We start from the raw sequence: 22,956 nt of genomic DNA on the forward strand, positions 1-22,956 counted from the left end.
CCAAGCAGGGCTCAGGGAACTCGGGCCACCCCTGCAGCTAGAGCAGGCTCCACAGGAGCAGCAACACCCCTTCCTCTCACCACAGCCTTAAGATCACTGACGGGATTTCCACCAGAGGAGCCCTGATGCCCATTTCCCTGCCGGCTCGGGCTGGTGCTGTGACACCGCCAGGAAGCTGCCGCCCATCCTCCACAAATGACTTCCTGGAACTAGCCTTCCTTTGGAGGCCCATAAGCATCTAAAAATAACCAGGACTGGCTGGATACCACCCATAAAAGCCACCTCCCCCTCCCCCTCCTCAGGTCCCAATGGTGCCGGGTTCCAAAGCTACAAAATTATGTTCTGGCAAAATCAGTGATTGCATTTTGACCCACTGTCCAGTTTGATTTTCAAGCTCACTTAGGTAACTATGGCACATCACACACATGCTCTCCTCCACCACACAGCCAGGCTACTCATCCACCTCCACCCCAAGGCGGGCTGTTTCTCAAACAGCCTTTCCTGACCAGTGCTCCATGAGAGAATTAAGCCCTGCAGAGAATGAGCCAAGTGATCACAGCTTATACCATTCGAGATGCAAGGAAGTGAATTCATGCCAATCAGCGGAACAGATCAGGCCTGATTCTCGTCAGGACCCTGGTTGAGAAGGGCTGGGTTAGACAGAGAACAGCAGGGGGATTCCAGACACGAGAACACCAGCCATAGTGGAGGACAGAACAGTGTGAAAACACTAAGTCAAAGTCTAGAGACTGAATTAGGAGGCTCCCAGCCCCTTTCCCCTGCTCAGCTCCCAGGACACTTATTACCTCAGGTCAGAGAAGGAGGAACCTTCCAATTGACTCCAGGCATGAAACCCTGTCCATGCCTCACCTTTAAATGTGAACCACTGTCAAGATCACCTGAAGTGCAAGAAAAGCCTTCAATATGAAAGACAAAGACCAAAACAAGTCATCCAAGCAACTAATGAAAAGGAACTCTGAAGAAACAAACAATGCAAAAAGATAACACATTACATTCTCAGAGAAACAGGAGACACCATCGAAGATGCAAGAAAAGATTGGTATAAAAAGAACCTAATTAGAGAATGAAGATGAGCCTTTTCTGACTAAAAATACGCTTGCCAAAAAAAGAAAATTCAATGAAAGATTTGGTAGATAAAAATTGAGATCATTCAGAAGATAAGATAGAAAGATAAAGTGATGAATGATAGGAGGGAATAAGAAAATTAAAGGGTCCCCCTGGCTAGTTTGGCTCAGTGGTTAAAGCGTTGGCCTGTGGACCAAAGAGTTCACAGGTTCGATTTGTCAATGGCACATACCTCAGTTGCAGTTTGGTCTCTGTCCCTGGTCAGGGTCATGCAGGAGGCAACCAGTTTATGTGTCTCTCTTGCATCAATGTTTCCCTCACTCTCTATCCCTCCCTCCCTCCCTCCCTCTCTCCCACTCTATCTGAAGATAAATGGAAAAATATCCTCAGGTGAGGATTAAAAAAAAAATCAAAGAAAATTAGAGGGTATGCCCGGCCTGTGTGGCTCAGTGGTTGAGCGGTGACCCATGCACCAAGAGGTCACCAGTTTGATTCCTGGTCAGGGCACATGCCCAGGTTGTGAGCCAAACCCTCAGTGGGGGGGCATGCAGGAGGCAGCCCATTGATATTCTCTCTCATCGACGTTTCTCTCTCTCTCTCCCTCTCCCTTCCTCTCTCTCTAAAATCAATAAAGAAAAAAAATTTCTTTTTAAAAGAAAATTAGAGGGTCAACCCAGAAGTCTTTTCTGAGAAAACTGGGATATAGGGATGATGAGGTGGTAAGGAGAGAATGGTCAAATACACAATTTCTCAAAACTGGAGAAGATAAAAGATCCCAGCACAATTATTGAATAAAAGACTGAGGATACAGAGAAGATCCCACAAGCTTTCAGGGGGAAAAATTTGTAAAATTCTTTTCAAATGAGAAGGGGATCATCTGGCTTCTCAACAACAATGCTAGAAACCAGAAGACAAGAGAATAATGCCTTGTAACGGTGAGGGAATATCGTTGTTAACCTTGAAATCCATGGCCAGCCAAAGAAGTCTGGCAACTGTGAGACCGGAATAAAGGCATTTTCAGACATGCAATGTTTCTGAGCAAAACAAACTCTCCCTCAAGCGCTGTTTCTTTAAAAACTACTGGAAAATGTGCTCCGTTGGAACAAGGGAGTAAACCATAGAAGAAAGAAACCTGAAGAAAAGGGCTCCGGCAGGCAAGGGGTCAGGAAATGTCTGGGTGGCAGTGAAGGAGGTTTCAGGTGGAAAGCGTCATCGAGGGTCTAGAGAACAAGCCGCCCAGCCTGGGTCAGGAAGAGAGGGGCTCCACGAGGGAGGGCACTCATCTTCAACAGCGGAGTCCACAAACAGGACACATTTTATGCTGTGGAAAATTGTATCAAGAGAGTGTTGAAGAGTGAGAAGAATCCAAAATAGGTACATGAAACCTAGCAAATAATATTGCAACACCACTGCTAGTTCGGAGAAAAGTAAAACAAAAAGCAACATAATCATGTTTCGTCATAATAGCATAAGAATTGACTTGAGCCCGGCGGGAATGGCTCAGCTGGCTGAGCGTCATCCTGTGCACCGAAGGGTTGCCAGTTTGATTCCCCAGTTTGATCCCCGGTCAGGGCACATACCTGGGCTGTGGGTTCAGCCCCCGGTCAGGGCACATATGGAAGGCAACCGATTGCTGTTTCTCCCTCACATCAATGTCTGTGTCTGTCTGTCTGTCTGTCTCTCTCTCCCCTTCCTCTCTCTAAGCATGTCCAGTGAAGATTAAAAAATAAATAAAAAGAATGCACAAATAAGTGGAACAAGTCAACGTTTCTCTCTCCCCCTTCCTCTCTCTCTCTCCCTCAAATCAGTCAATCAAAAATTTTTTTAAAAGAATTGACTTGATTTTGTGGTGTAACTGTTGGGAGTGGGAGCAGGGGACGCAGGGAGAGATGTGAGAGAGCCCAATAGATAGGTCACCTGGAGCTGATAAATATAATCTATAGACCGTCTAAATACTACCTATAATATTTATATAGAAAACTGTCTAATTTAGAAATACACAGGCAGTATCAAGCGGGGAAATGGCTGAGAGAGCGGCTGCCCCGGAGAGCCAGAGGGTGATGGGACACAGGGCGGTGATTCTCAGCACTATTTTTCTTGTTTGTAGAAAGTGGCATTGTAGCAGACACTCACCAAGGGCTTATTTCTACCCATCTCTTCCAGGTATGTTTACATCTATTTCTTTTCTGTCTCCCCTTTCCTCCTCCTCACTGTGTCCCCAAGTTTGGAAGTTGCCCTCCCAGGAAACATGCTCTGCCGGAGCCCCCAGCCCACCCGCCTTGTCTTCTAGGAGCTGCTCCACCCAGGATCACTCCTTTCTGCTCAACATTTTTTCTTTCCTCCCCACCAAGTTCTTCCTTTAAGCTCAAGTTTAGGTGTCTCCCTCCAAAATATAAAAATAAAAAATGCTTTTTTTCAGTCCTACAACCCTCAATGAATTAGTCACCAAATTACTTTAAAATAGCAAAGTATGGCCCCTCAAACTGTCTTCTTCTACCAACCCCTTCAAACCAACTATCTCTCTTTGAAATCCAGTCATCCTCCTGGTCACCTCATCCAGGCACTCAGAGACATATTTTCCTCCCCTCCCCTCCCCTCCCCTCCCCTCCCCTCTCCTCTCTCTCTCTCTCTCTCTCTCTCACACACACACACACACACACACACACATACACACACACACACACAGTGGTCTGTTGCTAAGTCCAGCTTATTCTAATTCTGGAATAGTTTGGCTCCTTCTTCCACACCTTTTGCACAGTGCTCTTTAGAAAGCATTCTAGTCATATTTTCCCCGGTCAAAAACCTTCCATTGTTTTCCACAGCTCATCAGATCAGATCAGACCTTCGATATCTGACCTCGTGAGTCTCAGTAACCTGCCCCATGTCCTCCGGCAGGTTTCATCACCTCGGTGCAGCTTGGCTCTCATCTAGCCTCATCCTTTGTGCCTTTGCTTTTGTTGTTTGCATTCCCTAAATGACCTCTTCTGGCTCCCTCACTGAGGGAAGGACACCCACTCCTGAAGTCACAGCTCACACACCACCTCCTCCGTGAAGCCATCCTGGATCTGCCCAGTACGGCTTGAACAATCCTGTCTCTGAAACAGGAAGCTCTTTGGGCCTCTAGAGGCTCTTTCAGTGTCTTATCTGTCCTCTCTTCCTGGGCGATGAGCACTTGAGGACACATTTTAATGATCATCTCTCCCCAGGGCTAGTCATAGGGCCTGGCATGGGTCAGTGTTTGATGAACAAAAGGAGGCTGGACGGGTGGCACGTGCTATGGGCCACACCCAAATCCTGCCAGCCATTAACTTGGCACCCTAATTTTGCCAATAACTGCCATTCTGGGGTCCAGTTAGGGCAATGCCGGTCCGCAGAGACAATGATAGTTCTCTCTGTTATAGTCCTCACTCCCTCAACACTCAGGCCCATCACTCCAAGTGGAGGCAGAGGGAAAGAATGAACAAACACACTGCTTGGGCCAGATATTCTCTGCTCGTCTCCGTGGAGAGCCTGCCCACAAGGGCTGTGGAGAGCTGAATGCCCAAGCCTCTCGTCACACCCAGCAAAGATGGCAACGAGAAGCCGCACTGGGCCCGGACAGACCCAGACCTGGCCCCTCCCGCTCCCGCGCCCTCTGCAGCGCCCCTCGGTGCCCCGGATACTTATGCTTATTACAGAGTTGAAACAAAGACCAGACAGCATTTTCCCATTCTGGAAAGATAAGTCTCTGGCAGTCAACGTCTTTCTGAATTGAACACATGTTTCTAATTCAGAGAGTGACCATTTGCATTGGGTTCATAAGAGCCAAGTGCTGCTGCGCGTGTGTTTACTGCATGAGAATGGTAAGGAATGGGTCTCTTGGTCCAGGAACCTGCCCCGAGGCACCATCCTAACGCCAGTGTGTGGCCTCGTGCCACCAGGAGCAGGTCAGGCAGGACCGCAGCCTTCATGGAGGACTTGACACTCGGGTTATAAAAGCCACACCCTCTCCTTAAACGTTCTTACTGAAAACCAGTTTCAACTTTACTAAAACAAAGACCTGCCACTAAAATCCCCCAAAACCCATGAAGCCAGAGTGTTAAGAACATGTGTCTTCCCGCTGATTAATGCCCTCATTCCACTGACAGGATCCTGGGGTGTCTGCCCCCCCTGCAGCTGCTCGGAACCGTGGAGGCAGGCCGCCAGCAATGTGAATCCAAGTTGAAAAAGTAAGGCCCCTTAGCATGTTCCTGGCACCGTAGCGGAGCCTGGGCACAGAACAGGGGCTGTGGGGACTGACACCGGCCTCAGACGTTAGCATCTGTGTTTGAGGCCTGGCTGTGGGAAAGCCACTGAAACCGCCTGCGCGATCAACCTTCTCGACTACAGGCTAAGCCTGCCATGCCTCCTGTCACCCAGGCAGAATTCGGTGCCATGCAGATGAAGTGATGGGTGTGGGTGCGCGTCCCCAATTGCAAAACACTGCAAGAGTGAAGTGCAATTGACCAGAAGTCTGGAACCGGTGAAATTTGATCCACCTCGCATCCCAAAGACGCGTCTGCAGACCAAACGCTACACTTGTACGGAAGTGTTTTAAAGATGCCAATCAAGACTTCTGACTTTAAAAAATATCCATCCAAACGCTAACATAAGGCAACTAACTGGCTGGACGTAAGATGTTCTCAGAGTCGATCACCACGCTGAGCAGCAGAAGCCCAGCTCCTGGGAACAGGCCCGCGCACCACTGACTGAGGTGTGACAAACGCCTGCTCAGCGGGGAGCTCAGAGAACTGCGGGTCCTTGCTGGACCGGCACGGGGCCCACAAGGGCTTCACTGATCTTCCCTGCAGGAAGGCTGAGCAGGCCAGGAGGCATGCGCCCTAAATGAAGAACACGCAGGTACGTGAAGGCTGACGAGGCAATCGACAGAAAACCTGAACTGTTACCCTGACAACACAAGGAATGTGTATTCACTGGAATGGCTCCACTCTGAGCTAATGGCAGCCTAAATGCTGTTTCTGGCTTTGGCTGGAACAAAGAGGAAAGACCCTCCAGCTTCTACAAGGTAACACTGTGTGGGTTACAGCACAAGGGGGCAGAGCCAAGAAAGTGAGTCCAGACGTGACCACATGGAAAGCCCATGGGATTGGGCTAAACAGGGAAGATAGGTCTACGTTTCTAAAAAGTACACTGACTAACAATACAGCATGAGTTGTGTGTGCTAACATCTGTGGCCATACATTTGAACTGGAAAGTATTTTACGATCTGAATCTCAGAGAAGGGATCTCGCCTACCTGAGCATCAGCATCACTTGGGAATTTCTTTTTGGGCAGAAACTTGCAAGCTGATTTTAAAATTTATATGGAAAGGCAGAGAGTCACTACCTGATTTTCAGACTTTTTATAAAGCTGCAGAAATCAAGACGTAAGGCCCTGGCCAATTTGGCTCAGTGGTTAGAGCGTCAGCCCGCACACCCAAGGGTTGAAGGTTCGATTTCCAATCAAGGGCATGTACCTAGGTTGCGGGTTTGATCCCTGGCCCCAATGTGTCTCTCTCACATCAATGTTTCTCTCTCTCTCTCCCTCCCTTCCACCCTCTCTAAAAATCAATGGACAAAATATTCTCAAGTAAGGATTAACCAAAAAAAGAAAAAAGATGGAGAAATGCAGCTGTTATTTATACCAACTAAAGAGCATTACAACAATCAGCCGCCCTTGCCCTGGCGGGTGGCGCCGCTGGTGGGAACATCGTTCTACACAAAACGGTCAATCCCCAGTAAGGGCGTCTATGGGAGGCAACAGATCGACGTTTCTCTTACATCTATGTTTCTCTCTTTCTCCCTTCCTCCCTCTCTAAAATCAATTAAAAAAATATCCTCAGGTGAGGATTAAACAAACAAACAACAAAAAAAAACCCTAGAAGCCCGCAGGGTCAAAGTCTGTGTGTTTTCTGGAGTTAGTACGATCTGAGCGTATGCAGTTAATTTAGCCTTTTTATTTTCATAACACTCCAACTCCATCATGCTGTCTTAGACCTAAACTGGCCCAAACGTGGCCAATTTCAAGTTGAGGGTAAAACCTTCATAATACTCCCATCGGGCCACTCTCCTCAGCCAGGCTTCATGGTTCAGGTCGTCATTTGAAAAATCGGTGCCTTTTCATTCTTACAGTACCTCTCAAATTAAATGACTTGATATTGCTGGGATTCTTAAATCTGAAACACTCCTAAATAAAACATTATTAATATAATTGAAGTAGTATGAGAAATTACCCTCAGACGGGGGCAGAGGACAGTGGGCGACTGAAAAAGGAACTGATGCTGCTGTCACCAGAGGATGTTGAAACAGTACTGTGGCCTCTGGGCAGGCCTGTCCCTTCCTGGAACCGTGATGTAAGAGAGCTTCCCTGATGCACAGAAATATTCGTCAGCCCAGCATCTCTGCTAGGTGGAGCCCCAGGTTTCTCAACACCAGGAACTGGCCTTCTCTCCCAGCTGTGAGAGGAATAGTGCAAATGCTGGCGGCCGCTGAGCTCAGCGTCCCACAGACCAGAAGGCTGGCTGTGCGGCGGTCCAGGCTGCACGCGGCGGTCCAGGCTGCACCCGGCTCAGGGCTGTGGATGCTTGCAGACCGCCTCCTGCCTGACTTCAGTGAGGGTGGCCCTGCAGCCTGGGGACGAGGTGCCGATGAAGGAACAGGAGAGGGTACTGCTGAGAAGGCCTGAGCCAGTGCCCACGCCCATCTGTGAAAATGGGAGTGTGTCCAGGCAGAGGGCCAAGCCCCTACAGCCAGTCGGACAGAACAAAGGATGAAGGAACCTCCTTGTCCTTCAGAACCTAAGATATCCTTGAATGCCAAGCTTCTCAACAATAAAAGTATTTAAACAGGAATTCTGAATGCTAGGGAGGGGCAATTTCCAGGCTGATCCACAATTTATAAAAGAAGGGAAAGAGGGAGGAAGTCCCCTCTGGCTATCAAGAGCATTCTGCAGAGCAGCGAGGAGCCCGGCATCTGGACCTCTCATCCCACATCTGAGGCTGGGGGTCTGAAGAGGTAGGAAGAGAAAAGTCCGCCAGGAGCATCCATTAGAGGGGACAGAGGGTTAAACTAATGGGTATTATTTATCTAGTGATCACCAAGGACTATTTAATACACCACTACTTAAAAGTATTAATCCTCATGCCCTGGCCGGTTTGGCTCAGCGGTTGGAGCGTCGACCTGCGGTCCAGAGAGACCCGGGTTCGGTTCCCGCTAAGGGCATGTACCTTGGTTGCGGTTTGTCCCCGGCCCTGGTCGGTTGTGCGGGTGGCAGCCACTCGATGTGTCCCTTCACATCGATGTTTCTCTCTCTCTCTCTTCCTCTCTCTCCCTCCTGCTCTATCTGAACAAAAAAATGGAAAAATGTCCTCGGGTGAGGATTAAAAAAAAAAAAAAAGTATTAATCCTCATAACAACTTTTTGAGGTATGTATTATAATTATTTTCAATTAATAGATGTAGAAAGTGAGGCATTGGGCAGATAAGTTACTTGCCCAAAGTTACAGAGAAAGTATGAGTTTAGATGGGATTGCAAACAAGGGAAATACTAATCACTTCCTGGCTCAAAATCCTCTGACGGCTTCTCATCTACTTAAAATCCAAATGCTTTACCATAGCCTATAAAATCCTCCATGATCTCTTTCACCTCACGGTCTAGGACCTTCCCCCTTGCTCATACACTTGATCAAACTGGCATTCTGAGTTTTCAAACAGGATAAACTCATTTTTGCTACAGGGCCTTTGAACATGTCCCACAAATCTTTGTAGGGCTTGCCCCCTCATTTTATTCATATATCTGGTCAAATGTTATGTCCACTGAACAACCTTCCCTGACCACTCACTTAAAGTATATTGTCCCCCAGTCTCTGTCACTTGACTCTGCTGTAGCTTTCTCACACACTGCCAGCTGAAATCAGACCTTTATCTGCTTGGCTGTGCGTCGTCTGTCTTCCCAACTAGTGTAAGATCTGTGAGGACTGAAACTTCAGCACTAGGACCTGACTCAGTCAATACCTGTTCAGTGAATGAATGGGTTGAAGTGTATGGGGCCAGCTGAGCTCAAGTTGAGACAGTGAAAATACAGTGATTCTTCAGTTTTTGAAAGTTAGGCACCTGTCCAAGTACTAGAAGAAAGTCATGGACCATTTGTCCCAAACAATAACCCAACACCTGCAGTAACGAGAGAGACACGAAAGAGACCTGAATCTATCTGAACATCAGCTGAAGCCCCTCTGCCTACCCCCACCCCCACCACTGGCTGCCTCATTAGGGATGCTTTGAAGAAAAGAATGAGATCTGTGAACAGGGCAGTGTACGGAGAAGGAATAGTCTCTGTCACTGGCCTGCAATCTCATGGCTACTGCATACACTGAATTATGCATCCTCACTCCTGGCCCCCCCTTTGCTCATGGTGGGAGGTATGAGGACTGTCATTAATACTCCCTCCCTCCCGATACAAGCCACATCATTCCTCAAGAGCTAATTTGCTTTGACCAACAGTGTGGCAGAAGGCACACCATGGCCGCTCTGGGCCTGGCCTGGAAGAGGCCCAGCAGTTCTATCTTCCCTGATGGCCGATGGCTGTGTAATAAATCTGACCACCCTAAGACCACTCTGCTGTGACAAAACCCAAGCAGCCACCTGGAGAGAGAATGGCCAGCGGAGGAATCCTGAGGCACAGACATGTGACTGAAGTTTTCCTGGACCTTCCAGCCCAGCTGGGCCCAATGCCAGCTGATTGCTGCCAAGTGGGTGACTCAAGTCGACACCAAATGGAGCAGAAGAACTGCCAAGCCAAGCCCTGCCCAAGTTCCTGACCCAAAGAATGACAGAAAATAACACGTTGAGACTTCAGGTCAGGATGGCGGCGTAGGTAAACGCGGTACTCGTCTCCTCCCACAACCACATCAAAATTATAACTAAACTACAGAACAACCATCATTCAGAACTGCATGAAATCGAGCTGAATGAAAGTCCTACAACTATGAAATTAAGAAGACACATGGAGACTGGTAGGAGGGGCAGAGGGCGGACAGGCTGGTCTCACACCCACTGTGGCAGATAAAGATCAGGAAGGATACCTTGGCTGGGAAGGTCCTCCCTGAGGAGTGAGGGGTCCCTGTCCCACAACAGGACCCCCAGCTGAGGGATCCAGTGCCAGGAAGAGATGTCCCCATAATTTCTGGCTGTAAAAGCCACGGAAATTGAGGCTGGGGGACTCTGAAGATTCTGGAGCCCCAGGCAGCTCCTCTTAAAGGGCCCACACCCTTCAGACCCCAGCATGGGGGAGGCAGCTTGAAAGACACCAGAGACATGAGGAAGAACTCCGTTGTTTGGCATTGGGGCAAGAGCTGTAGGGCAGCTTTCTCCCAGACAGATATGCTGGCGGAGGCCGTTGTTCCTTTGGTGAGCTCTTCCCCTACAGGGCAGGCAGACAGGCACCATATCTGGGACTCCAGCAACCTGGCTCACACTGTTTGCCCCGCCCTGGTGATTCCCTGAGGCCCTGCCCCACCCAACTTCCAGGCCCACCCAAGCTGTTTCCAGTGGCTTTACCATAGGAATACCCTGTCTTGGCTCCTGTTTTAGATTTTCCTAAATTTTCTCAAACAAGCAGCATCTGGCCTCAGCAAGCCCCATACCTCTCACTAAGTGGCCCCAGGCCTGGTACTAGAAGCAGCCAGCCTTGGTTCACAACTTGGCTTTGCCTGGGCACCTCCAAGCCCAGCACAAGAAGCAGCCATCTGTAGATCTCTTTGTAGCTTATGTCTGTTTGGTGGCCCCTGGTAGAACACAGGCAGTGGCTGACCTTGCCCCAGAGCCAGAACACCCAGTGGACAGCTTCAGACCATGTCGAAACACCACTACCAACCACCTCCACAAGTGACACACTCAAGGAGTGGACTCAGTGGGTACCAGAGCCCTGATGAAGTAAGTATTGCTCTGTGTGGTGGGCCTCTGAACAGCTGATCCCCCAAGGTAGTCAGTTGTCAGTGGCCACACCCAGTCCTTGCAGCTGATCTGCCCAGGTAAATCCCTCCCATTGACATGCCAACAGCAATCCAGACTCAATTACAACAGAATGGTGTACAGTCCACATGAGGGGGTGCACCTGAGGGCACAGCTGGGGTGATTAGGAAGGCTGTACCACTAGACCCTACAGGACACCTACTACCATAGGCCACCCAAGGAAGCTTAGGAGACATAGCAACTCTACCTAATACATAGAAACAAACACAGGGAGGCAGCCAAAATGAGGAGACAAAGAAACATGTCTCAAATGAAAAAACAGAACAAGACTCCTGGAAAAGAACTAAACAAAATGGAGATAAGCAATCAATCAGATGCAGAGTTCAAACCACAGGTTATAAGGATGCTTGATGAACTTAGTGAGGGCCTCCAGAGCATAAAAAAGGATCAGTCAGAAATTAAGGAGGCACTAAATAAAATAAAGAATAATTTACAGTAGAGTAGGTAAAGCCAAGAAGTAAACCATTAATTTGGAATATAAGAAAGTAAAAACACCCAATCAGAACAGCAAGAAGAAAAAAGAATCCAAAAAAATGAGGGCAGCGTAAGGAGATTCTGGGACAACTTCAAGCATACTAACATTCACATCATGAGGGTGCCAGAAGGAGAAAAAAGAGAGCAAGAAATTGAAAACCTATTTAAAAAAACATGACAGAAAACTTCCCTAACTTGATGAAGGAAACAGACATACAAGTCCAGGAAGCACAGAGTCCCAAACAAAATGAATCCCAAGAGGCCCACACCAAGACACATCATCATCAAAATGCAAAAGGTTCAGACAAAGTGATAATCTTTTTTTTTTTTTTCCTTTTTTTTTTTATCCTCACCCGAGGAAATTTTTCCATTCTTTTGTTCAGATAGAGTGGGAGGGAGAGAGAGGAAGAGAGAGAGAGAGAAACATCAACGTGAAAGGGACACATCGAGTGGCTGCCACCCGCACGACCAACCAGGGCCTGGAACAAACTGCAACCGAGGTACGTGCCCTTAGCCGGAACCGAACCCGGGTCTCCCTGTACCGCAGGCCGACTCTCTAACCACTGAACCAAACCGGCCAGGGCCAAAGTGATAATCTTAAAAGCAGTAAGAGAAAAGCAGTTAGTTACCTACAAGAGAGCTCCCATAAGTGTGTCAGCTGATTTCATAAAACAAACTTTGCAGGCCAGAAGAGAGTGGAAAGAAATATTCACAGTGATGAAAAACAAGAACCTACAACCAAGATTACTCTATCCTGCAAAGCTATAATTTAGAATCCATGGTCATATAAAGAGTTTCCCAGACAATAAAAAGCTAAAGGAGTTCATCACCACTAAACCAGTATTATATGAAATGTTAAAGGGTCTTCTTGAAGAAAAAGATAAAAATATGAACAATAAAATGGCAATAAATACATAAGTCTACTAACAAAATAAACAAGCAGAACAGAAACAGACTCACTGATACAGAGAATTTTTTGTTGGTTCAAAGATGGGAGGGAGATTGGGGGGATGGATGAAAAAAATGAAGGGATCAAGAAGTACAAATTGGTTGTTAGACTGACAAACCTCAAAAGAAGGGGGGTGGTTGGGAAGAGATAAACCAAAGAACTTATATGCACATATGCATAACCAAGGGACACAGACAATAGTGTGGGGAAGACAGGAGGGGGGCGGGAGCTGGGAGGAGGGGGTCAATTGGGGAAAAAGGAGGGACATCTGTAATACAGTCAACAATACAGATAAGTTAAAGAATATAACACGTCTTTGTTGTTTTAAGCCACCAAGATTTGGGGTAGGTTGTTATATGGCAATAAATAACAGGTTCATTCACACCAGCTCCTCACCAGGCATGCCCTCCATCCTCCTGCTTTCCTGAACCCTATTGATCCCTCAGTTAACCCTAGTAACACCTCCTTCCAGAAGTTCCTTTTATCACTCTACCTCACTCCTCACCCCACCAGCCTCTGAACTCTCAACTTACTCAACCTTGAATGCTCAGCTCAGGCCCTCTATCCTCTGAGAAGCCCTTTTCGACTTCCACAGAAGTTGTGGGTGCTACTCCATACACCCAGGGCACCCATGAACACCCACTCCCTTGACCATCTCTGTCTGCTTGCTTCCTCTCAGACTGTCACTGTCACATACATAGTCATCCGCATACTCCACACACATAGCTCATTGCCTACTCACAAAAAGGTTCAATAAGATCCTGTGAACTAAAAGAATAACCCCGACACTATTCACTGGCCCTTTCTTTACGGTCTCATTCATTCTCTCTGCAGACCTGTGTGTCTTCGCCACTGTGACTGAAAATGCCTCGAAGGTGAAGATTGTGCTGCTTATCTACATGGCTCACAGAGCCTTGCACATAGTAGGTGCTCAATAAATATTCGGTTGACTTTTCACTAGTTGATATGTGACTTTTACCGGGATCTAACTCCTGATTCACCCATGGGCTCCTGATACTCAGGTCACAGACTTCCTAGCCCTGGATGCTATACAAGGATGGATAAAGCTCTGCTTAGTTATTTTGGGCTCTTTGAAATTCCCCAAAGTCCATGCATTCTACATTTACAACATTGAGTTCATCGAAAAAGGACAATCTTTTAGAAGCCACAGCTCTAACTCCTGCTTTAACAGACAAATGTGAAAGAGTCCACACAGCTTTCCACACTGCCTGGGAGTTGCAAATCAACTGGAAATATCTGGTTCAATCTGTTATTATAAAGCACTGTCCAGACAGCACTGTCACCATGAGAGACAATCATTCTATGAACACACACAGTCTTGTGACTGTTACTCAACATTCCAGAGATACAGGAGCTTCGTGGGCCTGGGGAGGAGAGAGAGGGTTATAAATAGTGTCGTGTGGTGGGCCCAACACTGGGGCAGAGCCCATATCTCTGCTCCTGGTTGACGTGGGTAACTCCTTATCTACAAACCCCTTATCTCTGACTACCTCTGACCCTCCCCACGCCTCCTGAGGACCTGGCCCTGGCTCTCCTCAGTCAGGCCAGGGCTCATCTACCTCTCATGCTCCAGTCTCCCCCTCCTCAGGTTTTATGTCTCAGCTGGGGTCTGATCACAAAATCCTATAGGCTCACACTAGACTGTGAAACAACAGCTCAATGAGTAAAAGCCTTTGTCACCTGTAGCTGAGCAAAATAGAAAAGGTGATAAAGGCCCAAAGAGAAGGAGAGGAAAAAAGAAAACAAAAAGAGGACAGGTCAGGAATTAGGGGGTCCTTCTGTACCTAAACAAGTTTTTATGGACCCAAAAAGTCGATGTTCAACTCTGGGAGACACACAGAAAATGTGTGCTGGATGGGAAGACAATAGTTCTTGCACACAGCCCACACACGTGCTTGAATGCTACAGTGATATCAAATTATTTTAAAAGTTTCTAATTACTTATTCTCAATGTTGTTATTTATATCACTGCAACCCAGCACCAAGCAATTCAAACTGGCACCAGTATATGAAACACACTTTGAGTAGCATGATGTAATTAATTCCACAAACTGTCCAAAATCTACCACAATACATGTTGGAAACACATACAAGAATGACATTGTAAAGATCAACTTACTTGCTGATGGCTGAAATTTGATCAGATCTTGCAAGTCAGTAGAGATCTGGAAAACATGGCTATAGAACTGCTGCACAGAATTCTTCAGGCCAGAAATGTCTCTGGAATGTGACCGGAGCGTCCCGTTTATCTGCCTGACACAACTCCACAGGCTGCTGACGTGCTTGTTGAGCCCTTCCTTGATCCTGTGAAGACTTCCTGAGATGGAGTCCAGTTTGCTGCAAGTTTTCTCCATCTGAGACACCCTGTCCTCAACCACGGAGACCTCCCTCTGGACCCCATGCGTATTCTCCTTACAAGTGTCCAGCTCCGAGAGAACCTGGCTCTGCAGCCCCTGCCACTTCTCCTCCAGCTGGCTGCAGCAAGGAGCCACAGTGTCCTGGGGAGACGGGCGGGGTTCCACCGTCCTTTCTTGCTCACCCACTTTAGAAAACCCACCCACTCCAGTGTTTTTACCTTCTCTACACTTGCTTAGCTCATTCTGGAGATGATTCATACCATCTTCTGTGTGGTTTAGTTGAGAATAAAGAAAACTAAAATCTTCTTGAAGTTTCTGTATGCTACGTTCAGTTTCTTGAAATTTCCTATACATTGTGTCATTTAGGGATTTCAAAAGGCTCAAACTATCACCCACTGTGTGGTCGTCTCCATTTGGCAAAATATCTTCTATCCCAAGAAGTTCTCCCTGGAAGTTCTGCAGGCAAATATCCTCAACAACTTGAACTTTGTTCTTCAGGTGGTTTAATTCCATCATGACCTGTTCAGGCCCAGCCCCTGACACACCTGGTAGGGCTGATGCTGGGGCAGTGAGTTCTGCATCAGTACTGTTGTTCATCTCTAGGAGAACGCTCCCCAGACGCTCTTCCAGAGACTGTATTTTCTGATCAAGAAGTTGCTTCAAGTCATCTACCTCTCCATTAATGGTTCCCCGAAGGGTTTCTTCAATGTAAAAACAATGTTCTTCCGCATTCTTCTCTGTCACATTGATCCTTGCATCTAGTTCATTCCATCTTGCATCAAAGTCCACATCTGGCTCTGGAACTACAAGTCGGTCAAACTCATTGTCCATTCGCCCATTTAGGATTCTGGTGGCTTCAGCAACTCTTTCAATTTTCTGGTCTAACGCCTTGATCTGTTGCCCAAAGTCACCAGTCTTTTCACCACCACAGCAATTTGACTGGGCTGAAGGATCTTGTAGACGGGCTCGAAGGTCATTTATTTCTTTTTTCAGGTTTGTTTCCTTCTCTCCTATAAGCTCGATCACTCCCAGGTAGCTGCTCCCATAGTCATCACACTGCTGTTGGAGACCAACCAGCTTGTACTCACATGAGTTCTTCAGATCAGCCAGTTTCCTGTCCATTCCCTCCATGAGCTCCTCTCTCAGGGCATCAATCTTACTATCGACATAGGTTTGGTAGAGTTCGTTGGTTGTCATGGTCACCGTAGGGCCCTGGGCAGCCTCCTGGAGCTGTTTAAGCTGCCCTTCATAACCCTTCACTTTTCCATCCAGTTCTTCCAGCTTGTCACTCTTGGTCTTCAGAGCATCCTTGACTTCAGCCAATTCGGATTTGATGTCCTTCATGCCAGATTCCTTTTTGTTGAGGGCATCAGGAACCTGGACTATTTCAGTGTCTCCACCAACAGCAATGTCAGGCACTTGCTGGGGGTGCAGGTTACTATGCCATGATGCATCCTGACTAGTATGTTTGAGGTTTTCATTCACCCCAGCAATGGAAGACTGGAGATCAAGAACGGTCCTTGTGAGCCGGAGAACCTTCTCCTCAAGCACCTGGATTTTCTTATCCTGAGGTTCTTGGGGCCCCTGTTTTGAATCTATTGTCCGACTTGGTTCTGCTGCACGAGTTGGTGACAAAGTCTTCTTGGGCTCTGAGACTTGGCTTGGTTCATTGTCTGTTACAGAGAAAGAGTTGGATATAGCTTAATATTTTCTACTTTTACCTTGTTTCTACAAAAACAGTAACAGGGTACTTACAGGAGACACTTAAACCTTCACTTCCAGATCCACTCTCACAGCAGGTAATTATTGTGGTAGAGTAAAAAAGACTATGGGCTTTGGGTCAAACAGATCTCCACTTGCATTCTGCCTCTGTAGTTTACTGTCTGCCCTTGAGCAAGCTAATTAAATTCTGTGAACTATAATCCCCTCATCTATGGAGCAGAGCTATGATTTTCCCTCCTAGGGTTGTTAAGAGAATATGTACATAGTACATAATACTCAATGGTCTCTTTCACCCTAAAGGGAAATACTCTTCATCATACAAAAATATCATCTCGCACATTAGTGAACCGCAGCCACACCCCAGTGGTTGACAGCATACTGTAAAACCACAAGAAGCCACTTTAGCAAGATCCACCCATTAGCTATTGGGTGGTATGATATCATTCTAGCAGCAAGTTGCCCTCTACATAACTCCTAAATATTCTCTTACTTTTATTAGCTCCCTATGCTAAGTCTCAGAGACATTGTTTAGCGCTGTTATGCAAAACAACTGATTCTATTGGCATCTCCTAACAATGGAGCCATATGGCCATCTATAGGAAGGTTCACTAAATCAAAGAATACAAACACTGAATTTTTGATAATCCTACTTTGAGAACTATAACCCCAAGAAAACAGTCCAAGAGAAAGAAAAAATATTATAAAGATGATTGTGATGACTCATAAAGTAAAAATAAACTGATAGGTATAGAGAAAGGTAAATTAAACAAAGAGGAAATTATCAAAACCTGAGGCATTAGAATAAGAAGCAACCTATGCCCTTGAATGCACAGTAGGATGCAAGAAATATTAGAAAGGGGTTAACATCTACAAGCCTACATATCAAGTGAAAAGAGTCAAATGCAAAATAGATTATAATGAAATAAAATGCATTAATGTACGTTGACAAACAATAGAAACAAATTTAGAATGTTTCAGATATTTGAGTTTAATGTTCATTGTTTTTACCTCCTCTAAACTTTTGCACACAATTATAATAACTATTGTTTATTAAAATTAATTTACTGGTAAAACCAAGGTTGGAGTCCAGATGGCTAAACTCCCAAGTGGAGAACTGTAAAGAACACCTTATCTTCCATGCTAAAAATTTTACTTTATCTCAAGACACTAAAAGAAGAAAAGTTATTGAATTACATACAAATGAAATACTATTCTGAGCGAAGGAAATAGAAACAAAGGGCAGGATGAGTGGGGGGAATCTGGATGTAGGAAATGCTTCTTTTATATTCTGTTGGTGACAGTGGGAATTGCTACCACTCTTTGGAAGGCCAATTTGACAGTAGGTGTCAGAATATTCAGACTCCTTTGACCCTGTAATTTACACTTCTAGACATGTATTCTAGTAATCAGGGATGAATCCAAAAATTTACCAGGAAAAAATGCTTTTTCAAATATTATCTATAATAATAACTTGCAAACAACCTAAGTGACCATCAATAGGGGATTGTGTTCAAATAATCACATTCTCTAAAGCCATTACATGATACTGTAAAACACTGAATGACATAGAAGGTTGTTCATTATAAGTTAAAAAATAAGTTCCAAAAATTAAAAAAAAATTATGTTGTTTACAATGATAGTGGATTGAAGATAAACATTTCCCTTCATTCTCTTTTGAAATCCCACTAAAATAAGCACATACATACACACAAAACAAAAACAACTAAGTCACAGATAAAAAAAATAGGAACCAGAATACTTTTGGACTTTTTAACAGCTGCATGGGAAGCTAGAAGAAAAATTGAACAATGCTTTCAAATCTAAAGGACAATTATTTCCAACCTAGAATTCTGAAACTAGAGTAAAAATATTTTTAGGCTATAAAATATCAAAAAGTTTGTCTTTCATGCAGTCTTCTCATGAAACCACCAGAAGATGTGCTCTCCCACAGCAAGGGAATAGACTGAGAAAGAGCCAGCACAGGAAACATGGAGTCAACAGGAGAGAGGCCAGTTAAGTCGCAGGGCAGCAGCTGTGAACAGGAAAAGAGGATGGACAGGCCAGGTGGGCAGGCAAGAGGCTCTAGGGGATTTCTTAAGGAAATGAAAGATACATACTGAATTTAATGAGAGGGCATTTAGATAACCAGAGGAGAGTTTGGGTTGAAATGGGGATTAAAAACTTAGCAAATTAAGCAAAGAAAAATACAAGACCATTATTAACTCTACAGAAATCAAAAGTCTGTGTTGGAAATGCAAGATTCATAGCACACTGCAGCTGTAAACATTCTGCACATAGTTACTACAAAGTGAACGATAAACAATGAATAAATAAAAACGTGGTGTAACTCTATGGGAAAGATGGAGGTACAGGAGCAGTGTGTTGGCCAGTAGATGAAAGGAAGTCAAACCCTCACCTTCCATATGAGAAGTCAATAGATAGAAAGATAAACTACAAAAGGGCACCTGAAGCATTTAAAGTCATTGCTCCTGGGAACGGAAAGTGCTTTCCCTAACAGTCTATATAAACCTGTTCAACTTATTAAACTACATGTATGTTTAAACTTTTCCAAAATGAAAACTCAAACTAAACAAAACAGAAATAAAGTATCTATTGTGATCCAAGATCCTGTATACCCATCACAATACCCATCATGATTTAGTGTAACCACTTGTCTAATGTTTGTCTTCGATGAGATCAGGAACTGTGTCTGCCTTGTTTTTCCCATTCCCAATTACCTAGTATAGATACAGAAGCTCAATAAATATTTGTGTGATGAATAAATTTTTCTTTCACAACAGTGTATATGCTGACATGGGAAAGAGTGTAATGTTTTATAACGAAATACTAACAGTAGTTATCACTTGGTTGTGAGAATATGTATACTTAAATATTTTCCAATGTTTTATAAACATTCTTTGATATGTATTTCTTTAGTAATAAAACACTATCTTAAAATCTATTTTACAATGTTAGGATGAAGTACCAGTTTCAAAACTGAAACACCTCATGAGAAAATATAATCATTTCAAAATGACTTAAACATTTAATTCATAAGGAAATCTAAGTTACGTTTATTCTGACTCAACTAAAAGAGAGGAAAGATAGTGATGTAGAAAAAAGAGCAAAAAAGTATCTATACAAGTCACTCTCTTATTATTATTTTTTAAATATGCTTTTATTGATTTTTGGAGAGAGAGGAAGGGAGAGAGATAGAAACATCGATGAGAGAGACACACTGATTGGCTGCCCCCTGCCTGCCCCCCACTGGAGATAGAGCCTGCAACCTGGGCACATGTGCCCTGACTGGGAATCAAAGGGACGACCTCCTGGTCCATGGGTCGATGCTCAGGCACTGAGTCACACCGGCTGAGTACAAGTCACTCTCTTAATGTTAAACGTAAAAGCAAAAGTGCACTTTGGTGAAAATGACTGATTGTTTCTTAGTGATTCGTTGAGTTTCTGCTACTTCACTTCAAAACAATATTCAGAAACAAATTTAAGAACAACTTTACTGAACACTTGTAATGTGGAGCTTAGCTTTGCAAATATCTCACCCCAAACAGAATGAGAATGATTCTATTTACCTGTTTTTTAAGAAACAGTTTTAACTATGGGAGCTTGTAGATGAAAATAGTTCAAAACAAAATGTCATTGCTTTTGAATCTCTTCTCATCTGTGCCTCAGGTTATACAAGTCTGAAACTCTCAGCATCATTTCTAAGGCCTTGGCTTTCATAGGATATTAGCCTTAACGAAGCCATTTACCTGCAAAAAGTCTGTCTTCTAATTGCTACTGCTTCTGCAAATACAGTAACACCTTGATATAATGGGCTGATTCAGGTGAGGGGGTGTCCGTTAAAGCGGAAAGTCCATTACACAACAAAATAGGTTTTCCAAATGCTTATGTTAAAAAATTGACAAATTAGTTTACCTGTTTTTACTTATGTAGACACATTTATGTAATTAAAATTCGACAAACATTGTTTACCAGGGGTGACTCTCGGATTTAAATATGTAGACTATAGCTGTAGATGTGTAATATTTATTTATGTCCGCAAAATTACTACAGTGTTTTTTCCAACATAGGGCCTATTCGCTAAAATTTGTTAAAAACAACAGTGAATTAATAACAAAAAATAATCTGTTATTTTTATTAAAAGTAAATCTTGGTTAAAAGCATTTTAAAATGTACAGGGTGGCCCTGACCAGTTTGGCTCAGTGGTAGAGCGTCGGCCCAGGACCAACGAGTCAGTGGTTTGATTCTGGTCAAGGACATGTACCTCAGTTGCGGTTCCTCTTGCCCGGCCCTGGTCAGGGTCATGCGGGAGGCAACCAATCAATGTGGCTCTCTCACGTCGATGTTTCTCTCTCTCTCTCTCTCTCTTCTACTCTATCTGAAGATAAAAATGGAAAAAAAGTATCCTTGGGTGAGGATTTAAGAATAAATTAATTGCCCTGGCCGATTTGGCTCAGCGGTTAAAGCGTCGGCCTGCGGTACAGAGAGACCCGGGTTCGGTTCCCGCTAAGGGCACGTACCTCGGTTGCAGTTTGTCCCCGGCCCTGGTTGGTCGTGCGGGTGGCAGCCACTCGATGTGTCCCTTCACGTCGATGTTTCTCTCTCTCTCTTCCTCTCTCTCCCTCCCGCTCTATCTGAACAAAAAATGGAAAAATGTCCTCGGTTGATGATAAAAAAAAAAAAAAAAAAGAATAAATTAATTAAATTAAATTAACAGGGTATTAATTTTCACATATGACATACAGACCAGAAATTTTATGTTAAATCCGAAGTCCTTTACATCAAGGGTTTACGGTACATGTGTGTGCCTCGCATCTACCGCAGGCACTTTTCTGCCTTCTTTGAAGACCTTGGAAAGCTCAACACTGTGCGCTATGCGTCGTGTTGTCTGAAGAAGCACTGGAAATACTAGTGGTACCCATGCACAGCAAAGCACAGATAAGAAGTTACCTGTGGGTTTCTTCAAGCTGTTTCGTGGCCGAGAGGGCGTGGGAGGCAGAGTCTTCACAGGGTCTCTTGGACCTTCTTGGCAGTCTGCCCCTCTAAAGCCAGGGCAGCACCTCCATTCCAGCTGTGTCACCATCTTGTATCTGGTGACATATCTGGGCCTGAAGTTCACACGATACCTGCAGAAGAAAAGAGTGGGATCTCTCTTTACTGGCTGCTGTTACAAGCACTCTGGCCCTTCCAGAGTTGGACTCGAATGAAGAGGATCCAGGTCACTCAGGGCCCTGCCTGCTTTCTCCAGGTTTCTTCAATCCAGCAGTGACCTCCTGGGGTTCAGCCCAAATCCCACTGGCCTCCTCCCTCCATCTAGATTCCACACACACACACCCCGGCCCAGCACCCAGCTCTCCTCCCACTAAAGGCTGGGGAAACAGACAACTTAGAAAAACTTGGCCCCACAATTACTGTTGGATGTGGCCATCTTCACAAACTGAGATTTTGTTTCACCTACAAACTTCTGTTCCAGAGTTTGCTGCTTTGTGCACAATTTTTCGGTGTAACTCATAGTCGTTTGTTTTGTTTTAAAGAAGACACACTTGTTTTCCACAGTATCCAGGTTACTTATCTCAGCAACTTCTCTCCCTAATGCGAACAGAGATGGCAGGCCGCAAGCCTTTGGAGAGGGCATCGCATGCTATTGGTGTTCAGATTTTTTAAAAAGATGCCTTCATTCATTCATATAGCTAATGAGAGAAATAAGGAAGCAGGTGGAACCTTTAAAAGTGCACGTCCCCGCTGCACCTGCACATCACACCTTGTGACGAGCTGTCAAGTCTGCACGCCGGGCCTGGGCCCCGACAGTGGCCACTGGACTCAGCAGCCGCTGGACTCAGAGGGACAGCTGTGGGACTGCAGCACCCTTACCCCCAGCTCCCAGCTCAGATGCAAGCCAGCTCCTTAATGTACCCCAACTTATATTTCTGGCTTGGGACCATGACTCTTGAACCTCGTCCTTTCCTCTTCATTCCGAACACCAGCACCGGCAGCTGGTCATCTTTTTAGGGCCAATTGCCAGAAAGGAAGAATCTTTTCATCACTTCCCCAGGGTTGCTGTGCGCTGCTCAGGGGTGGGGCTCAGGTCAACCAGCTGCCAGGTGCCCTACAGCCCTTGCGCAACCAAGAGACTCCCCCTCAGGCACCAGCCTTGTGGCAGGTGTGGAGCTATGTTCCTGAGAGAATTATAGACTACTACGTAAAATGGACTTCAGCATCTTCCAGGAGGGCCCAAACCCTGTCACCTAAAACCTCAAATGTAAGGGTCTACTCCACCAGGCCAG

At 45.4% G+C, this 22,956-nt stretch overlaps 1 protein-coding gene across 1 annotated transcript in view; it reads right to left on the minus strand.

The window, feature by feature from the left end:
• The window catches only part of EMILIN2 (elastin microfibril interfacer 2), a 52,008-nt gene that overhangs the window by 6,632 nt on the left and 22,420 nt on the right, over positions 1-22,956 (minus strand). The window contains exons 3-4 of the mRNA XM_036244278.1: positions 21,623-21,798; positions 14,695-16,605 (exon numbers count right to left, since the gene is read on the minus strand). Coding sequence (XP_036100171.1) covers positions 14,695-16,605; positions 21,623-21,798 — 2,087 coding nt within the window. The remainder of the gene's footprint in view (positions 1-14,694; positions 16,606-21,622; positions 21,799-22,956) is intronic.

The sequence above is a fragment of the Molossus molossus genome, unplaced genomic scaffold, assembly GCF_014108415.1.
Source record: "Molossus molossus isolate mMolMol1 unplaced genomic scaffold, mMolMol1.p scaffold_m16_p_6, whole genome shotgun sequence".
Lineage (NCBI taxonomy): Eukaryota > Metazoa > Chordata > Mammalia > Chiroptera > Molossidae > Molossus > Molossus molossus.